We start from the raw sequence: 22,448 nt of genomic DNA, 5'->3' as shown, positions 1-22,448 counted from the left end.
TGAGTAGGAGAGTGTTCCAACACAATTATTTGTTGACTGGCTAAAAACTCCCACACAGACAGTGCCGTGTGAGCTGGTGCATTCTTGTGATGCAAGAGCCATGAATTGTTGGTGAAAACTTCAGGTTGTTTTCATCTAACTTTTTCACACAGCCTTTTTAGCACTTCCAAATAGTAAACTTGGTTAACTGTTTGTCCTGTTGGTACAAATTCATAATGAATAATCCCTCTGATATCAAAATAAGTAGGCAACATCATTTTGACTCTTGATTTGGTCTGATGGAATTTTTTCGATCATGGAGAATTGGCTGACTTCCATTGTGCACTTTGATGCTTTGTTTCAAGGTCGTATTGATACACCCATGTTTCATCACCAGTGATAACACGGCCCAAAATATCATTTTGCCTCTCCAAAAGGTCTTAGCAAACTTTGACTCTCCTTTGCTTTTGTTCATCGGTGAGCTCCTTCAGGACCATTTTTGCACACACCTTTCTCATGCCAAGATTTTCAGTTAAGATTTTCCTGTTTCTCTATCAATGTTTATTTGGTCTGCTACGCTTCTCACAGTTAGCTGATAATTTTGACACATAATCCGATGAATTCTTGCAATGTTTTCATCGGTTCTGCTCATTTTTGGCTGCCCTGACCTCTCTTCCTCAGTGATATGTTCTCTCCCCTCAGGAAAATGTTTAATCCGCTGCCAATTTCTACATGGCATTATACCCATAAACTTGAACTAACATGCCCCTGATTTCACTTCCACTCTTGCCAAGTTTAAGATGAAATTTAAGTTTTGTTCACTGCTCTAATTCAAGCTCAGGCATTCTCATGAAAGCAGAAAAAACATGCAACAACAATAATGAATGGCACTCAACAAGACACTGCCACATGTCGACATGAACACAGCAATGGAACACTGATATACCAAGGTTATGAAACCTTACCGAGCTGTTTGTACAGTGCTGCCAATGTTAGTGCATGGTGGCAAGTTCTTGAACTTAATTGTCAGACCTCCTATAAAAGGGATAATCCCTCACAACCAAATGGGATTTATCCCAAAAATTCAGAGTTGGTTTAACATTTCAAAATCAATCAATGTAGTTCACCATATTAACAAAGAAAGAAAGAGATTTCCGGTCAGATGGCAGTCGATAAAGGCTGTGCTCATTCCTCTTGAATGTAAAGCAAGGGGTCCCAGCTTCTCCCCAACCCAGGGTTCCAGTGATGGGGAGAGAAATTCCCATAAGTTCTGGTTGTGAAAATCAGTGGAGATTGTGGCTGAGTGAGCCCAACCCAAGCAGGGATGCACTCCCAAGAGCTCCTTTTAAAAGGACTGCACATGAACTTACTTGCTGACTGACTCACTTGCTCTGAGCTCCAGTGCAGAGGCAGCAGCTTGAAAGGTGCCATGGACATACAGGGAGGAAATGAATTTTCTAGCTTCAGGGTAAGGGTTAAGGGGAAGCTTTCTCCCAGATGGAAGAGCTGACGGAGGCCATTGTTTCTTTGTTGAGCCCTTCCCATCCTTGTATGCAGACACAGGGAGACAGGATATCTGAGTCTCCATCTAACTGGCTATCACCATTTGTCTGTCCTGCCCTATTGATTCCTTCAGACCACACCCTACCCAACTTTCAGGTACACCCAAGCCACTTCCAGTGGATTTTCTGTATAAACTACCTGCCTTGAATCATGCTGCAAACTTTGCTAAAATCTCTCAAAGGTTCTCAAAACCCAAACAAACAGCATTTGGCTTCAGCATGTCCCATAAATCTGGCTGAGCAGCCCTAAGCCCAATACTAGCAATAGCCATCCTTGGTTTGCGGCTTGGCCTCTCAAGGCACCTCCAAACACAGCATGGGAAGAAGCCATCACTGGATTGCTTTATGGCTCAAGCCAGGTAGCCCCAGGTAGAGCACAGACTGAAGCTGAACTTGGCCTGCAGCGAGTCCCCTCCCAGGATGACCCAAGGCTGGCATGCCACTGGCCACCTCCAAAAATGACACACTCAAAGGGTAGATTGGGCAGGTACCAGAGGCCTAATAAAGCAAACCCTGCTCTATAGGGTCAGCCTTTGCACCACAGCTCATCCACCGTGGTCACAGCCAGTCCTCACAACAAATCAGCCTGAGAGTAAATCTCTCCCACGTGCAAACAGCAACGAAGGCTCAACTACGACAGGAGGACATATACAACCCACAAAAGAGACAAACCTGGAGCACTTGGCTCTGGTGACCAGAGAGACTGTACTACTATGTCCCACAGGAAATCTACTACATAAGGCCATTCTACTAAGATCAGGTGGCAGAGGAAGACTACATAGAAAGAAACACAGGGAGGCAGCCAAAATGGGGAGACAAAGATACATTTCCCAAATAAAAAAAAAAAAAAAAGAACAAAACTCTGCAAAAAGAAGTAAACAAAATGGAGATAAGCCATCTACCAGACACAGAATTCCAAATACTGGTTATAAGGATGCTCATTAATCTCAGGGAAAACTTCAACAAAGAGATAGGAAACATAAAAATGATGACGGAAACATAAATGAGAACAAATCAGAAATAAAGAATACAATAATGGAATGAACAATACCTTACAGAGACTCAACAGTAGATCAGATGAAGCAGAGGATCAAATCAGCAATTTAGAAGATAAGGTAGCAGAAAACACCCAATCAGAACAGCAAAAAGAAAAAAAAAATCCAAAAAAAATGAGGAAAGTTTAAGGGGCCTCTGGGACAACATCAAGCATACACCAACATCTGATAGGAGTATAAGAAGGAGAACAGAGACAACAAAAAGCTGAAAACGTATTTGAAGAAATAATGACTGAAAACTTCCCTAACCTGGTGAAGGAAATAGACCTACAAGCCCAGGAAGTGCAGAGAGTCCCAAACAAGATAAGCCCACATAAGCCCACACCAAGACACATCATAATTAAAATGCCAAATGTTAAAGACAAAGAATCTTAAATGCATCAGGAAAAAGCAGTTAGTTATGTACAAGGGAGCTCCCATAAAACTCAGCTTATTTCTCAAAAGAAACTTTGCAGGCCAGAAGGAATTGGCACAAAATATTCGAAGTGATGAAAACCAAGAACCTACAACCAAGACTACTCTACCCAGCAAAGCTATCATTTAGAATTGAAGGACAGATAAAGAGCTACCAGGGCAAAAAAAAGCTAAAGGGTTCATCACCACCGAACCAGTATTACAAAGAATTTTAGAGGGACTTCTTTAAGACAAAAAATATGAATAATAAAATACAATAAAACATGTCTATCAACAATTGCTTTCAATGTAAGTGGACTGAATGTTCCAATCAAAAATATAGGATGGCTGAATGGGTAAGAAAAAAACAAAGCCCTTACATATGCTGCCTAAAAGAGACTCATTTCAGAATGAAAGACAGACAGACTGAAAATAAAGGGATGGAAAAAGTTATTTCGTGAAAATGGAATCCAAAAAAAAAAAAAAAAAGCTGGAGTAGCAATACTTATACTTGACAAAATAGACTTTAAAACAAAGGCTATAACAAGAGACAAAGAAGGACCCAGTAATTATTACTTTGGGGTAATTATCCAAAGAAACGTAAAACACTACTTTGAGGGGATAGGTGCATCCATATGTCCATTACAGCATTGTTTACAATGGCTAAGATGTGTAGTCAGCCTGGGTTGTCCATCGATGGATGAATGGATGAAGTGTAGGTAGTATATATATACAAAGGAATATTGTCTGGCCATGAAGGAGAATGGGTTCTTGCCATCTGCAGCAGCATGAATGGACCTGGAGGGTACTGTGCTGAGTGAAGTATGTCAGATAGTGAAAGACAGATGCAATGTGATTTCACTTATACCGGTATATGGGACCTAAAGAACAAAACAAACAAACAAAAAACTAACAAAACAAAAACAAATTCATAGATACAGGAATATTTTGATGGTTGTCAGTTGGGAGGGGAGTTGGGAATGGGTGAAAAAAGGAAAGGGATTAAGAAGTACAAATTGGTCAAAGTAGTCATGGGGATGTAGAGTATAGCACAAGGAATATAGTCAATAATACTGTAATAATTATGCACAGTGTCATATGGGTACTTGATTTATTAGAGTAATAGATGGAAGGAGGGTTGGGGGACAGGGTGAAAAAAATGAAGGAATTAAGAAGTACAAATTGGTAATTACAAAATAGTCATGGGGCTGTAAAGTAAAGCACCGGGAATAGACCATGTTTCCCCAAAAATAAGACCTAGCTGGACCACCAGCTCTAATGTGTCTTTTGGAGCAAAAATTAATATAAGACCCAGTCTTATGTAGTATATAAGTAAAATATAGTAAAATAAGACCGGGTCTTATACAGTACGATAAGATATGATATGATATGATATGATATGATATGATATGATATGATATGATATATAATACAGTATAAGACCAGGTCTTACATTAATTTTTGCTCCAAAAGATGCATTAGAGCTGATTGTCCGGCTAGGTCTTATTTTGGGGGAAACATGGTAGTCAATAATACGGTAATAACTATGTATAGAGCCAGGTGGGTACTAGACTAATGAGGGGGATCACTTCTTAAATTATATAAATGTCTAACCACTATGCTGTACACCTAAAGTTAATATAAAATAATACTGAATGTCAACTACAATTGAAAATTTTTTAAAGGGGAGGGGTAAGTAAAGGGGAATAAGAGGTTCAAATTTCCAGGTATAAAACAAGTAAGTCGTGGGGATGTAATGTACAGCATGGGGAATATAGTCAATAATAGTGTGATAGAATGGTACAGTATCAGATGGTTGCTGGACTTATGGTGATCACTTGTTTAGGTACATAAATCATGAATGACTATTGTGTACACCTGAAACTAATATAATATTACATATAAGCCATATTTTGATAAAACTTTTTTTAAAAACAAGAAAAAAAAACACATGCCTCATCTCAACAAATGGAGAAAAAGCCCTTGACAAAATCCAACATCTATTCCTTATGTTAAAAATAAACCTCTCGAAATTAGAAAGACAGCATCTATGAAAACCTGATAGCTAACATAATTTTTGATACTTAAAGACAAATGCTTTCTCTCTAAGATCAAGAACTAGACAAGGATGTCTGCTCTCACCACTTCCGTTCAGAATTGTACTGGTTTCTAGCCAATGCAACTAGTCAAGAGAAAGAAATAATCAGGTGAATGGGGAATGGTTAAAAATAATCAGGTAAACGGGGAATAATTAACAGAAATCAACAAAACAATGAGAAAAGGGGAGCAATGAGAAAATGGAGGAGTGAAATCATAGAGGAACAAATTCTCACTATTTTGTCTAAATAATGTATGCAAAGATATCAGCTTCCTATTTAAAAGTCACTTAAGTAAAGAAATGATAGATAAGATACTAGTAAGGTGGTAAATTCAAATTCCAAAGAACTTATTGAGACAAACATTTTTTAGATTGCTTTTGCTAATTTCAACAAAGCATTCTTTGGGTAGCATTAAAATTTTTCTAAAGGGGATAAATACACTATAAAATTCTAGTACAAGTGTGAAACACCTCCTTAAACATTTCTTCTTTAAATTTCATAGTCTAACATTTATTTCATTAATGTTAAGACAAAAATAACAGGTGATATATCTTTAAAGGCTATAAAATTATGAAACACAGAATCTCAAAGCTGGAAAGAGCCTCTTTCAAGAAGAAAAGAAACAGCAGCCAAAGGAAGACCATATATCTATGAAGTTTATAAAATTATGTGTAGAAGTGGAAAAAGCTGTGCCACAACTCTAATATTAATCAGTTGTGTGACTTTAAGAATGAACTTTAGTATCTCTAGATCTGAGTTTTCTGCACCTGTAAGATAAAGGAATTAGACCAATTGATCTCTAAATTATCTTCATCATCTTTCAGAGTCTAAGGTTCCATGATTCTAAATAAAATAGTTAGCTTAAGAACATAAATAATGAGTCAGATATCTTTTAACTCACAGAAAAAATTAAAAATTTCTTTTATAGAAAAGAAATACACTAGAGAAAGTGTTTGTTCATTGGTTAATCTGAATATTAACTTCAGTTGCTTTTTACATTTTACTCACGATAAGCTTAACTATGAGAGAATTATTACTTGTATGTGTAATTTTCATTTCCGTACCTTGTTTGAGCGTAAAGACACTCGACCTCCACAACGAGCACAGAATTTTGTTTGGCAATATGAACAGTTATGGCCACATCCATCAGCAAACTTTGTTTTGTGGCAGATACCACAGGTTGGGGCATCACCCTTCTGTTCTTGCTGCTGCTGTGATTCTTCTCCCATCTTCTTTACCTGCTCCTTATACATTTCAAACTGCTGATGAAGTTTTCTGCAAAGAGAACAGATGAGAAGAAATTGATTTTCTGATGGTCTCAAAAAAATAACTACAATTTGTAGACACAATTTTACAACAAAAAAAATCCATAGGGTGAGAATAAAAGAATAAAAATTTAATTTTCTGATAGTGGAATAACATCTTGTACGACACATCATATCATCAAACTGTTGCAATTAATTTAAGAACCAGCTAATATGATATATGTTTATGGAGACTTTTTTTAATATAATTGTGAAATTTCGACCTATTATTTGCAATATATTTCCAATCATAGACTATAAAATATTTACAATATTATTTTTCAGCAATTTAGCTTCAAAACAGAGGGAGCTAATTTCACTTACACAGTGAAGTCAAAACCTATGAAATTCAAATTATTGAGACAGAATCTCAGTTGGAGTAATCTTAAGAATCCAGACAGAGGGGAATATGTTGGATGAGTGCTCTCACTAATTGTTTAAATCTGTTCAACAGTCTGGACATTAGTTGGCTAGTAAAACACTGAAATATTAGGATCCTACTAAATAAGGCTGTGCAAATGCAAGTAAGGCCAAGTTTTACTTTAAAAATGAAAAGATAAGAAAAAAGATACCTAGAACCGGGTATTATTTACTTTAGTTAAAAAGAAATAATGATAAAACTTTCACTTTCATTGTTTTTATAGGGAAAATTGAAAATGTTTAAAACTACAATTAGTTCTGCTTAGGATTTACAAAGCTGTAAATAATGCCATTCCCATCCTAAAAATGACCAAAGGCTAACTATTCTACAAAATCATAACTTTTCTTAAGCCCACCAGAGTTGAGGATATAAGGCAAACATATAATCTGAACTCCAAAGAGTGGCAAGCCCCTCCAAAGAGTAACAAGGACACACTGTTTCGCCTTTGGCAGGGCACAGGAGAAAGAAGTAGCCACAGTCCAGCCAGGCAAAAGGAAATAAGTTAAAACTTCAACAAATTGTAAAAGGCCAAGTATGAGCTAACATGACAGTTTGGAATAGCTAGGGGCCCAGACTCAAGGGAATTTCACACTCACTCACACGCACTTTTCCACAGGTTACTCCTCTCCAGTAGTTACTCATGAGTAAGATTGAGAGCAAAGCATAAAAACAAAGAATCCGGGGCAATCGGATGGCTCAGTTGGTTAGAGCGCGAGCTCTTAACAACAAGGTTGCTGGTTCACTTTCCACATAGAATGGTGGGCTACTCTCCCTGCAACTAAAGATTGAAAATGGCAACTGGACTTTGGAGCTGAGCTGTGCCCCCCAAAACTAGATTGAAGGACAATGACTTGGAGCTCTGGAGAAACATACTGTTCCCCAATATTCCCCAATAAAATTTTTTTATTTTACAAAACAATCCTTTGGGTGGTGGCTGTTCACATGTGTGTGTTAAAGAAATGACTAGTGGCTTCTGGGGCACAGCACAATTCCCCAGACTATCTCTCCTGGGGGAAAAAAAACAAACAAAAAACACAAGTCTAAAATCCACAGGGAAAGGAAATAAACTTCGTCATCCCCAGAGCAAAAACAAAGATCCATTGCAGCTAAGGAAAAGGTTGAAGAAAAAAAGCTCTCTACCCATGAAAGAGGAACAGGAAACCATCTTCAGCCAAGATCCTACCTACAAATCAAAGTCTTTTTATCACTAGGGAGGAATGGAAAATCCTATCCCAAACCAATCAGAGACACAAGGCAGATTTGCTTCCATGGGAAGGGGGAACTAAACAACTCTGAGCAAGCCTAAGGCACAGGTGCACAGGGCTTGTCAAAGAAGGGGGATGGAAAAACATAACAGAATACCCATTCCCCTACCAAAAGTCTCGCATCAAGAAATAAGCACCACTAGTCTACTGCTGAAGAAGGGGCAAGAGCTTGAGGAGAGATTGGATGGCAATGCTGAGGGAGTAGCAAAACAATGGGAAAAAATGCTTCGGGTGCTGCTGCACCATCCTAAGCACAAGGGAATAGTAGTCCACTATTAGAAGAACTTGAAGACTGGTGGATAACAATGACAACAACAACATCCACATCGATATGAACTCCTGACTTGATTGGTGATTTAATCCCAAATACTAACAGTCTGACAGAAAAGGCATGCCCCCTGTAAAGCATAAATACAATTCAAAACCATGTGACATGGGGGGAAACAATAAGAATTAAACAATCCATTGTCTATAGATAAAATAATCAATAGTTAGAGTCAGATGACAAGAATGATGGGATTAGCAGGCACAGACTTTCAAATAATTAAAATTATTAAGGTAAAGGATATATAGAAAAAGGTGAACAATACACATGAACAGATAGGGGTACTGGAGCAGAAAGATGGAAACTGTAAGAGTAAAAATGGAAATGCTGAAAACATAAACATGCCATCAAAGATGAAGAATTCCTTTGATGGGCTCATGAGCAGGTTTTGAAAGATCTGAGGGAAAGATCAGTAAATTTGAAAATAAGTCAATAAAAAGTATCTAAACTAAAACGGAAAAAAGAGTAGAAGAAAAAAGAAAAAACATATGGGACATTGGAGCTCCAGAAGAAGAAAGAGTAAACAGAACAAAGGACATACTTGAAGAGATAATAGCCATGAATTTTCCAAAACTAATGAAAGTCACCAAATCACAGACAATGAACCTCAGAGAATCCATTGTAGAATGCCAAATACATACACAGAAACACACACACACACACCTAGACGCATCATAGTTAGACTGCTAAAAAACAAAGAGAAAGAGAAAACTACGAGAGCAGCCAGAAGAAACAACACATTATATACAGAGACCAATGATAAGAAGTGTAGAAGATTATTTTTCAGAAACCACGCAAGCTAAAAGACTTTGGAGTGACTATATATAAAGTATATATAGTCAATCTATATATCTATATATTTCAATCTATATAAAGTTCTGACAAAAAAAACCTTTCAGCCCAAGATCCTGTATGCAGTGAAATTATGCTTCAAAAAATGAAGGCAAAATAAAAACTTTTTCAAGCAAAGAAATGTTGAAAGAATTCATTGTCAGTAGACCTTAACTACAAGGAATTTAAAGTTCCTCAGGCAGGACAACTATGGTACTACTTGGACGTATCAAATAGGAACCTGGACCTAGACAGAGAAATACTTATGTTAAAAAGGGGGAGGGAAAAAGTCTCAAACCAGTTCCCAAAAACGAAAAAGAAGACAAAGTTAAACACAAAGAAAGTAGAGAGAAGGAAATAAAGATTAGAATGGGGGGAAAATCAATGAAACCAAATGCTTATTCTTTTGGAAAAAATCAATATAATTTATAAACCTCTAGCCAGAATGATCAAGAAAGAATAAAAAGAGTGAAGAACAAGAATTATCTATAGCAAAAATAACAGAGGAAACATCACTACAGGCCCCACAGTTGAACAAAATTTAAATTTAAATAAGAGAATACTTGTAAAAAAAAAAAAACTACGCCCATAAATTCTACAACTTGCATGAGAAATAGACCATTTCCTTGAAAGAAAGAAATTAGCACATCTCACTCACAAAGAAATAGATAGCCTAACAAGTCTTGTATCAATTAAAGAAGATTAGTTCATAGTTTAAGAAAACCTGTCAAAACAAAACCCCTGTTCGTGATGGCTTCAAGGGTGAATTCCACCAAACATTTAAGGAACAAATAATACCAATTCTAATAATCTTTTCCAGAAAATGGAAGAAAAAGGAATACTTTCTAATTAATTTCCTAATGCCAGCATTACTCGGACACCAAAACCATACAAAATATAACAAGAAAGTTATAAACCAATATTCCTCATGAGAAAATGCAAAAATCTTCAACACAACATAAACAATCAAATCTAGAAATATGTTAAAGAATAATACATAACAACAGGTGATGGTTATCCTGGGAATGCAGGTTGGTTCCATATTCTACATTAAAGCAATGTAATTCACAATATTGACAGACTAAGGTAAAACAAATATATGATTAAGTCAAATTATGCTGAGAAAGCACTTGACTCAGCAAACTAGAAACAGACAGGAACTTCCTTAATGCAATAAGGATATCTACAAAAAAATCCTATACTAAAAACTTTCAGTATTGTGAAAAATTGAATGCTTTCCCCCTGAAATCAGGAACAAATTAAGGTATCCTCTGGTCCTCTCTCACTACTCCTAATTGATATTGGACTGGAAATCTTAGCCAGTGCATTAAAGCAAGAAAAAGCAAGAAAAATTAAAAGCATAGGGATTGCAAAAGAAAATTTAAAACCTATGTGCAGATGGCATAATTGTTTTTGTATAAAATCCCAGAGAAACTACAAAATATCCCCTGTAATAAATAACTGATCTTAGCAAGGTCACAAGATATAAGCTGAATACACAAAAAACAATTGTATTATTGTATACTAGCAACAGACAACTGAAAATCAAAAAATTTTAAAGTAGTCTCTCCTTATTTACAATAGCCAAGATATAGAAGCAACCTAAGTGTCCATAGATAGACAACTGGGTACAGAAGATGTATCTTACCATTTGCTATGCTAAGTAAAATAAGTCAGACAGAGAAAGACACATACCATATGATTTCACTTATATGTGGAATCTGAAAAATAAAATAAGTGAACAAACTGATGATTGCCAGATGGGAGGGGGGTGTGTGTGGTAGGGTGAAATAGGTGAAGGGATTAAAAAGTACAAATTGACAGTTATAAAATAGTCACAGGGATATAAACTACGGTATAGGGAATACAGTCAATAATATTGTAATAACTATGTATGGTGCCAGGTGGGTACTAGACTCATCGAGGAAATCACTTCATAAGTTATATAGACATCTAACCACTAACATGTACACCTGAACGTAATGTAATATTGAATGTTAACTGTAATTGAAAAATTCAAAAAAATTTTAAAAGTAGTCTGCAACAAAGAAAAGAAAGAAAAGACAGAAAATAAATCTAACAAAATATGTACAAGCTTGCTATTGTGAAAACTATAAAACACTGATAAAAAGAATCAAAGGAGATCTAAAAATAGGACAAATATGCTGTATTCATCAATGAAAATACTCGATATTGTTAAAATATCAGTTCTGTCCAAATTGATCTATTGATTCAATGTCATCTCAATCAAAATATCAGCACAATTTTTGGAAGAAATTGACAAGCTAACACTAAAATTTACATGGAAAAGCAAAATTCCTAGAATAGACAAAATATTTTGAAAAAGAAGAAAATTGAAGGACTCACAATACCTGATTTCAGACTTATTTTAAAAGCTGCAGAAGTAATCAGGTCGATATGATATTGGCAAAGGAGAAACACATACGATACCAATGAACAGAATAAGGTCTAGAAATAGTCTAATACTTAAATGGTCATTATTTTTTTTAAAGGTTCCAAGGTAATTCAATGGAGAAAGAATAGTCTTTTAAGCAATGGGAAATTCATGGGTAAAAAAATTAATTGAAAATGCATGTGTAAAAAAAATGAGCCTCAACTCATACTTCACACCTTATATAAAAATTACTCAATATATTACAGAACTATAATCAATGGACTACAGAAATAAATATAATAACTAAAATACAAATCTCCTAGAAAATGACCTTGAAGAAAACTGTGCTCTTCGGTGAAACAAAGATTTCTTAAAAGAGGTTAGGTTAACATTTCTTCAATGGAATGTAAAAAATATGAACCAGAAGGCAGCAATGGCAATATATAGATGAATAAGCATGGCTGTATTCCAATAAAACATTATGAACACAAATTGGAATTTCGTGTCACTTTATAGTCACAGAATGTTATCATAAAAAAATTTTTTGCAACCATTTTAAAACGTAAAAACAATTCTAAACTTGCCAGTTATACAAAAAACAGGCATTGGGCCAGATTTGGCCTCTGGGCCATAGTTCACTCATTTCTATACAATATGATTTCATTTATATGACGTTCTGGAAAAGGAAAAATTATAAGCACAGAAATGACATCAATGGTTGTTAGGGGCTGGAATAAGGTAAGGGGCATAAAACTACAAACGGGAAAAAGGAACTTTATGGGGTGAAGAAAATATTCTGTTGTCATTATAATGGTAGATATAATGGTAGGTCCATGTCAAAATTCACTGAAGTGTGTATCTCAAAGGAGTGAATTCTACTGTAAATAAATTATACCTCAAAAAACCTGACTTTAAAAAGTTAGTTTCACAGTGCTAACCTTAAGTCAGTAGGTAAATTAAAAGTAGAGCTCTATGAGTGTGTTCTTATATCTACTTAATCACTAAAGCATACTTTCTTTTCACACCTAATACCAATAAATTCAAATAGCTATGCCAGTTTAATTAATTTTTTTTGTAACTTCAGATAATGCACTGTTTCTCCCTGATGATCTTCCACCAGGTTTAAGTGAATCTTCACTAACACAAAACAAGCACTACTACACGTGTCCAAGCCGATAAAACATACCAGAACAGACATGTTTTTATGTGGGCTATTTATTAAGCTCTGCATCAGAGCTTCTCCCACCTTTTAGGAGAATTATCTTTGTATGTGTGACATATATTGTACACTTCTATATAGCTGTTGATACACTTACGATCTCTGGTGTACCTCTGAGTAAATGGCTGAACCTCACTGGGAGAAAGAGAAAGAAGGCAGGAAGGGGAAAATTGGAAAGAGCATTGCTTTGTTTCATTTCGAGAGACTGGAGTACTATACTAGGCAAGTTACCAAAGCACACTGGGAAAAAAAGCAGAAGTCTAGTTAAGTGACTTGTGCTGTAATATACATATAGTGCCTCAAGGAAAGTAGAAGTCCCGTTTCACACATGGGGAGAAGGCCAGTCATATTAATAGCAAAGTTGGTAATTATGTTTCCCAAAGTGCTAGATTAGAACTATTTAAAACTCTCTTACATTACATAAGAACTGTAATAATTCCAGAGGCCGCAGCATTATCAAGGTTGCAGGATGGAATGAAATGGTCCCAGTTGTGGGAAGAGATACAGAAGCTGCACTCCAGACAGGACCTGCCTGCAATAGTTTGAGGTAATAAGAAAAGACTTTTAGAGAGATTTTGTGTATTCGTCCTTCCAGTCCTTTAAAATGAGAAACTAGTATACGTAGAAGTGGTAGTATACGTGTGGATTCAGGAGCTAAATTACATTCCTTGCCAAGAGCATATCTTGCCTTCCCATTTATAAATAAGCAAAATTCTGTCTCTGCTTCCTCACCCCAGTCACTCTTTAACCAAGCTAATCTAGTTTCTAGTCAACTTCCTAATTCTCACAAAGTTTACTAATGGTATCCCTGTACTTAAAATTAATGGACAAATTCTTTAGTCTTCATCTTACTGCATTCTCAACAGTATTTGAAATTTTATGTTCACTATCCCCTTGGCTTTCATAACACTCTCGGTTTTCTTCCTGTATCTATGGCCTTTCATTTTCTTTCTCCTTTGAAGGTCAAGACTCAGGCCCTCCTCTCTTTCATTCTATGGTGTCTTAGGCAGGCTTACCCATATGTAAGGTTTCAATTTCCACATATATCTAAATCACTTAAACATGTAAATCCCCAGCTCAGAGCTTCAATATTCAGTTGCCTAATTTGACATCACTAATTGGAAATTTCAATACCACCTGAAATTCAGTATGTGCAAAATTGAACTCATAATTGTCCTATATAAATCAGATTCTCATCCAGTGTTCCCTACTTCAGTAAGTAGTGCCACCAATCAATTATACAGGCCTGAAATCTAGAATTATTCTGGAAATATCTCTCTCCCTGAAACACATAGTTTATCACTAAGTCCTTTTAATTTTATTTCCTACATGTCTTGAATCCTTCCACTGTCTCCATATCCACTGTCAATACCATCGGCCTTGTTCCCATCAATGCCCACCTACTCCCCTAGCTACCCACACCACTTCTCCTTTCAATCTATTCTGTATACTACGGGAAAAATTATCTTTCCTGAAACAAATTATTATCATCTCTGTTTAAAATACTCTAATGATTTCTGATTGCTCTTAAGAAGAAAAAACTTCTTATGAAGACCTACAAAACTTTGAATGTTCTAGCACGCATTCACCTCTTCAATCTTCATTGTTTATACTATTTCTTTCCCGTGCTTCTGCTGAGGCCATTCTGGCTTTCTTTCATCCTTTAGACTCACCATGGTGCAGCCCATTACAAGGTCTTTGTATTTTATACATGTTCTTGCCTCCACCTAGATTGCAAAGCACACCTTTTTTGTTTTTCATTTTCTTAGGTATCCAGAATAGCATTGATCATAATGTTGGTAGCATTCACTGATCCATGCTTGACTCCTATTTTAATTATTTTCCCTTCCCCAATGTGATTTCCCTTCCCTCAGGTAACTAATCTTGTACAGTTACATAAATGACATTGTGTCATTTACTTATTTTTGCTTCCTATATTTCTTACGCAGCTTTACATTTTTATATATAAACTATAGCTAATGCATAGGGTGCTTACTATGTATCAGGTAAATATGAGGTCTGACAATTAAGTTCGTGAACTTGCCACCATGCGCTTACATTGGCAGCACTGTACAAACAGCTCAATAAATTTCTTAACACTGGTATATCAGTGACTCATAGCTGTGTTCGTGTCGACATGTAGCGGTGTCTTGCTGAGTGGTATTCATTATTGTTGCTGCATGTTTTTGTGTACCATTGCAAGAATGACTGAGCTTGAATTAGAGCAACGAACAAACATTAAATCTCTTGTTAAACTTGGTAAGAGTGGAAGTGAAATCCAGGGCAGATTAGTCTAAGTTTATGGGGATAATGCCATGAAGAAAACAGCAGCGTACAAATAGATTAAACGTTTTTCTGAGGGGAGAGAACACGTCACTGATGAAGAGAGGTCAGGGCAGCCAGTAACGAGCAGAACTGACGAAAACATTGCAAAAATTCGTCCAATTATGCATGAAAATCATCAGTTGACTGTGAGAAGCGTAGCAGACCAAGTAAACATCGATAATCAGTTAGGACAATCTTAAATGAAAATCTTGGCATGAGAAGGTGTATGCAAAATTGGTTCCGAAGGAGTTCTTACATCATGACAATGCACGAGCTCACAGGACACTGTCTGTGAGGGAGTTTTTAGCCAGTAAACAAATAACTGTATTGGAACACCCTCCTTACTTACCTGATCTGGCCCCAAATGATTTCTTTCTTTAGCGGAAGATAAAGGAAATATTGAAAGGAAGACATTTTGATGACATTCAGGACACCAAGCGTCATACGATGACAGCTCTGATGGCCATTCCAGAAAAAGAGTTCCAAGATTGCTTTGAAGGGTGGACTACGTGCTGGCATTGGTGCATAGCTTCCCAAGGGGAGTACTTTGAAGGTGACTGTAGTGATATTCAGCAATGAGGTACGTACCAATTTTTCTAGGATGAATTCGCAAACTTAATTGTCAGACCTCATAGATATTATTGTTATTATTATTCCTATTCTGCAGAGAAGTTATTTTGCTCATGCTTACATAGATGGTAAGTGGTTAAAGACCCAAATTCAGTGTTGCTCCATGCTCTGAAGCATTATAGTTTATGCATCTCATTCATGCATTTGAATGGCTTTGTAATGTTCTGTTTATCTAAACCACATTTTATTCATCCGTGTATTTTTTAAGTTGGCCCTATAATTCATTACTCTATAATATTTCTGTAATGACATATTTATAAATAGTTTTCTCTGCATTATATACGCAGCAATGTATTACACATACTCAAGTTCACTAAATATGTCTAAACTGCGCTGCCATATAGCTTAATCCAGTTAGCACACCTGTAAGCAGAGTATGAAGAGTCTAGTTTTCTATTGTCCTCGTCCATGTGTAATATCATTCAACTTTTAAAATTTTTGGAGCTTTGAAAGGTTATCTAAGTTCATGTGTTTCTGACTGCTGATGAAGTTCAGCCAGTTGGCCAGACCTTCCTATGAACCGCCTCTTCACTCCGTCCTTTACCAATACTCTATGGGATTTCCTGTATTTTTCTTGCTGATTTTCAGGAGTACCCTATACAGTCTACATGTTAATCCTTTATACATTAAATATTGCAAATATCCTAATCTGACAACTCATTGTTAATTTTGTACATGGTGTCCCTTTGTTAAACAGAAATCTTTAATTTTGATGTAGTTAAATATATCAATTTTTCCCGTCATGTTTTGTGGTTTTGGTGGCTGGCTATAAAAATTCCTTACTTACCCCTAAGCCAGTCACAAAAAATTCTACAGTTTCTTCTAATAGCTTTATAATTTTGCCTCTCACATTTAGGCTTTTAATCGATCTGAAGTTTATTTTTATATGTGATATAATGCAAGAATTTAATTTCAATCTTCTCCATATAGAGATTCCATTTTCCAGCCCCATTAAATAGCCCGTCCGTTCTTCCACTGATTTATGATAGCAATCTATCATATACTAAGTTTCCACATGTGCAAATTCTATTTATGGACGTTGTATTCTATTTCATTGGTTTTTGTGTTTGTTCCTACTCCAGAACAACACTGTCAGAAACAAACTCCAAATAGAATGAAAGGTCTAAAAGATCTCAAATATATAATAAACTTGAATATATAACTTCCCAGTGATGTAAATCAGAGGTCAGCTAACTTTTTCTGTAAAAGTCCCAGCAGGAGATATTTTAGGCCTTGTGCGCATAGGGTCTGTCACAACTACTCAAATCTGTCATTAGGATGTAAGAGCAGCCATAAAAAAAAAAATATGCAAACAAATGAGCTTGACAGTGTTCCAATACAGCTTTATTTACAGAAACGGGCAGGAGGCAGGATTTGAACCACAGGCCATATTTCGCTGATCCCTGATATAGATAAAAGAGTTAAAGATATACTCATATTTAATTTACAATTTTTACTACAAGTGAATATTTAAAAGACATACAATAATATATTCAAAACTGTTGTTTTTTCCACTTTATTTCATAAAGCTATTTTATAATCCAAATTTTTAATGTGTATTTTCTACATAAATGTCTCCGTCACCACTAAAGGACCTCACTGTTTTCCAAAATAGATTTTATTCACTTCTGAGTCTTTGAGAAAACAAAACTTTACAACCTGTTCATGGTAATCCTGCTGTTCCTGGTAATTTTATACCCAGCCACATAGATTTTTGTTGTTGTTTTTCCATTCATCTGATAGGTATGCTTTCATGATCTCCATAAACTAACCATTTACATTACTTTTTTAAATAATCTTTAAAAGGTTTGTTTACTACAACTTCCAACACTAGCCATTGTGAGGTCATACCTCTGGAAATTTCTAGATTGATGCTAAATTTCTTTATCTCCCCTTTCACAAATTCTATCAGGTACAGTGTATCCCCATATCCACAGGGGATACAGTCCAAGAACCCCAGTGGATGCCTGAAACCGTTGAGAATAGTACCAAACCCTATTTATATATATATTACGTTTTTTTCATATATATATATATATATATATATATATATATATATATATTAAACTTTGTCATATATATGTGTATATATATGACAAAGTTTAATTTATAAGCCATATATGACAAAGTTTAATTTATAAGCCAAGCACAGTAAAAGATTAACAACAATAACTAATCATAAAATAGAACAATTTTAATAATAAAATACAGTGTAATAAAAGTTACATGAATGTGGTCTCTCTCTTCTCCAGTAATTTTTATATAAACCTACTCCTGAATCTGTGTAACCATCCCTTGCTTGCAATAAAATGGCTTGGTGTCACTCATTTCAGCAGACTACTTGCTGAAGTTTTCGTATAGGCTCAATGCTTTCTGGCATAACATGTTGTCGTCAATGGGAATATGTTTTCTGTTCATGTCTTCCACCCACAAATTTGATGCATTTTCCATCGTAACTAATAAGTACTTATCACACACTGTTGCTGTAACTTTTGCAGTTTGAAGTGTGGCACAAAAGTAACACAAATTTCTTTTTCCTTCCTCACAATTTAACAAAAGATTCCTTCTTACTATAGATCTTAGCAATCTCAGCATATCATTTTTTTTCTTTCCTTATTAAGTCTAGAACTTTCACCTTTACACTTCAAGAAAGCACTTTATGGCTTCTCTTTGGCATATCCAAATTGCCAGCATCACTACACTTATACTTTGAGGCCATTAAGAAAATAAAGGTTACTTGAACACAAGCTCTGTGATACCACAACACCCCATCTGATAACCAAGTGACTAATGCATGGGTAACATATACAGTGGAGATGCTGGACTAAGGGATGATTCGTGTCCTGGGCAGGCCAGAGTGGGACAGTGGGAGATTTCATGACACTACTCAGAATGGTGTGCAATTTAAAATTTATGAATTGTTTATTTCTAGAATTTTTCCATTTGATATTTTCAGACCACGGCTGATGGTAACTGAAACAGCAGAAAGTGAAATCATAGATAAGGAGGGCAACTGTAATATCCATAGGTATAGGTAAGTTTGTTTGAGGTCCTTTCAACATAATACGCCTTCTCCAAGCAGTACTTTGTAGTTCAAAGAAATTGAAGGCTTCTCATAATAAGATAGATTTTACAAGAATGCAGAGCAACTCCCTTTTATTAGAGGTATGATTTCAGAAAAATAAAGAAATCCATATATTCCAGACTATATAGTGTTAATACTTTGGCTTTGTGAATTGTTTTGATATCTGGCAAAATGGATTCTCCTCTTTGTTCTTTTTGAAAATTGTTTTACTATTTGTAAAACATTTTTCTTCCATATAAATATTTTAATCCTTTTATCCAGTTCTCTTGAAAATCCTGGTGGACTTTTTTTATTGTGATTACATCACATTTATACATTAGTTTTAGAAGAATGACATCTTTACAATGTTGAGTCTTCTCTCCTACAAACATGCTGAGTCCATTTATTGCCAATCCTCAAAAGACAGTAATTGTCTATATGGCTTTACCGGGGACTTTTTAACTCAAAATGTTCCACCTTAACTTGTGAACCACCCCTAAGGGGTCCATGGACAAACCTGTATTTCAATTTAATTGGCTCCCTTTGTAATTTTGTATATGCGTGTGTGTGTGTGTGTGTGTGTGTAATTGCTTGTATTATATTTTGTGTTTGTCTTAATTGCACGAAACATTATTTTGAGACGGAGTCTATAGGATTCATCAACTTGTCAAAAAACAGATTAAGAACCTCTATAAGATAGTCTTATGTTCTACATTTTGTTTCAGAATAAAAGTAAAAGCAAGTTCCCCAACAATTTCATGAAACCAATATAACCCTGATACTTTCTGCTCTCCACTTTCATAATTCCTCATTATTCTCACTGCATTTCAATTATCGCTTCCTTGGAAAGGTATTCCTTAACATCCCTCACATGTCAAATTCCTCCACAAATATTTTCAAAGCCCTATATTCTATATTGCATTTCCACAGTTGTACCTTTTTATTCATATATGTGATTATCTGATTAATGTCTAGCTCCCTAATTAGAAAATATAATCCATGAGGATTGTTGTATCTGTTACTGCTCTCCATTTTATTCCATTGACTGGCATAATGCATGGACCATAGCCAACTTCTCAACAAATATTTACCAAATCCTTGAATTAATGATGAATAAACAAATATTTATTGTGTGTGTACTATTTAATAAGTGATGAAACAAACATATAAAGTTAAATATGACCAAATCTTGTCATCAATAACATAGGATAGACATATATGGACAAGTATAGACATGAGATAAATGTAAATAAATTATAATACAAGGCAAAATGAAACATATACTAAATAAATATATAAGAAAAATGGTTCCAGAGCACCAAAAAAATAAGAGCCATTAATTGTAAATGGTGTTGGATGACTTCATAGAAGAGAGGTATATTTTTAGTTTTTAAAGATCCTGGGCTTGAAGGAGATGCAAAATTGTGATAGAAAATGAAGAACGATTCAACCTGAAGTATTTTATGTACAAAGCATGAAAGTAGATGGAGAATTCAGAAAGTTGAAAGTATTTTCATTTGGCATAAAGTTTGCATAAGTTAAGGGAGGAGAGAAATACAGTATTAGAAGCTGGAAAGGCAACTTGAAGGGAAATATCTTAAATTCCATGCTAAGGTTCATTTCCCATATTATCTGATATACAACTGAGTTTGTGACATCACGTTTATAAAACTCAGTAAGACAAAGCTGAGAAATATTATGAAACTATCTCAAATAAATATTTGATTCACTCTTTTTAGGCTAATAGTATTTATCCAAAACAATGTGTAACTATTGCACCCCCCCAAAAAAAAACACATTAAAATATTCTTTATATCAAAATTCACATAAAATTATTTACATAATATTAATCTTTTATATTTTATATATGCATATATATATACATATATATTACAAATGACTCTGCTTCTAAGCTTCATGATGCCATCATAACCAGTATCCAAAGGGCAATGAAATTCAGAAGGTCCATTAAACAAAAAAAAGTTTTAATATAATCACTAGATATGAGGTCAGACAATTAAGTTCATGAACTCATCCTAGCAAAAGTGCTACATACCTCTCTGCTGAATATCACTATGGTCACCTTCGAAGTACTCCCCTTGGGAAACTATATATACCAACGCCAGCGCCTAGTCCACCCTTCAAAGCAATTTTTGAACTCTTTTTGTGGAGTGGCCATCAGAGTTGTCGTCGCATTACCCGTGATGTCATAAATGTCATCAAAATGTCTTCCTTTCAATATTTCGTTTATCTTCAGATAAAGAAAGAAGTCATTGGGGGCGAGATCAGGTAAGTAGGGAGGGTGTTCCAATACAGTTGTTTACTGGCTAAAAACTCCCTCACAGACAGTGCTGTGTGAGCTGGTACATTGTCGTGCTGGAAGAGCCATGAATTGTTGGAGAAAAAAATTCAGGTCGTCTAACTTTTTCAAGCTGCCTTTTCAGCACTTCTAAATAGTAAATTTGGTTAACTGTTTGTCCAGTTGGTACAAATTCACAATGAATAATCCCCCTGATATCAAAAAAGGTTAGTAACATCATTGCAACAGGTTCGCGAATTTATCAGACTTCGTATAGAATTTGGAAGTGAAATCATTATTCCATTCACAAGGTGACATAATCTTGATGTTAGAGACTGAGATTTTAAATAAGTAAAAGTACACTCAAAGTTTATTGACACTAGGAAATAACTATCCTCAATATGTAGATAACCCTCTCTGGTGCCAAGATGAAAAGGTGTTTCAGGCTTCTATGAAACTTGTTTCCCACCATAGAAATACTAAATTTTTCTTACTTATTTAAAATACCTCAAATAAATTTTAAATAAAGCACATATTAACTACTTAGTATGTGTAAGATACTGTGCTAGGCAAAAAATGAACAGTCCTAGACAGATAATACACATAAGAAAAATTACAATATAATATATTGTTCAGAAGAACACCAAAAGAGTAAATGTTTGGCTCTGCTTGGTGGGGATCAGACAGGGTTGCTGACATTGGAGAGTAAGACATTTTTTATGTACTGCTGCTTGGGTAAAACACCATGTGCTCACCATCTAAAAAAATTTAAAAAAGAAAACTCTGACCTCATTATATAAATTTTTTTTTATAATTAGTGTGAACTTAATTGAACTTAATCTGAGCTTGGTGTAGATAACTGTAAACCTTGAACTACTGCATGATGTAGCAGCACAACTGCTATTTATATTGCTGGCAACTAAGATATCAAAATAATAACTAATATAAGTAAATATATGAGAAGGTACTTTAAAGAGTTGTGTGTAAAAAACAAAACTGCAGATTCCCTGAATCTACACCAAACCTAATGAATTTAAATTTCTGGAGTAGGAACCCAAGAATCTGAATTTTTAAGTAGCTCACAGATTGTTCTCAGAATTACTAGCATACACATCATTCATGATTTGAACCCTTCTTTGCTCTACAGCTTAATCTATAGCTGCCCCTCTTCTAACATTTACACTAGAACAATAGAGTTCTCCAACCATATTATGCTCTTCAACACATTTGCATACGCTATTCAATCAACTACAATATCATTTACTTTTTTTCTCCTTAGTAC

The 22,448-nt window shown here is 35.2% G+C and overlaps 1 protein-coding gene across 43 annotated transcripts in view; it reads right to left on the bottom strand.

Moving 5' to 3' along the window:
• Positions 1–22,448, bottom strand: part of RIMS2 (regulating synaptic membrane exocytosis 2) — a 605,364-nt gene that overhangs the window by 454,199 nt on the left and 128,717 nt on the right. For all 43 annotated transcript variants that reach the window (XM_033125943.1, XM_033125918.1, XM_033125937.1 and 40 more), the window contains one exon: positions 6,153–6,363. In XM_033125943.1, the coding sequence (XP_032981834.1) occupies positions 6,153–6,363 (211 nt within the window). The remainder of the gene's footprint in view (positions 1–6,152; positions 6,364–22,448) is intronic.

The sequence above is a fragment of the Rhinolophus ferrumequinum genome, chromosome 14 (assembly GCF_004115265.2).
Source record: "Rhinolophus ferrumequinum isolate MPI-CBG mRhiFer1 chromosome 14, mRhiFer1_v1.p, whole genome shotgun sequence".
Lineage (NCBI taxonomy): Eukaryota > Metazoa > Chordata > Mammalia > Chiroptera > Rhinolophidae > Rhinolophus > Rhinolophus ferrumequinum.
Note: the sequence above shows the minus strand (reverse complement) of the source record. Positions and strands in the feature narration are given on the sequence as shown.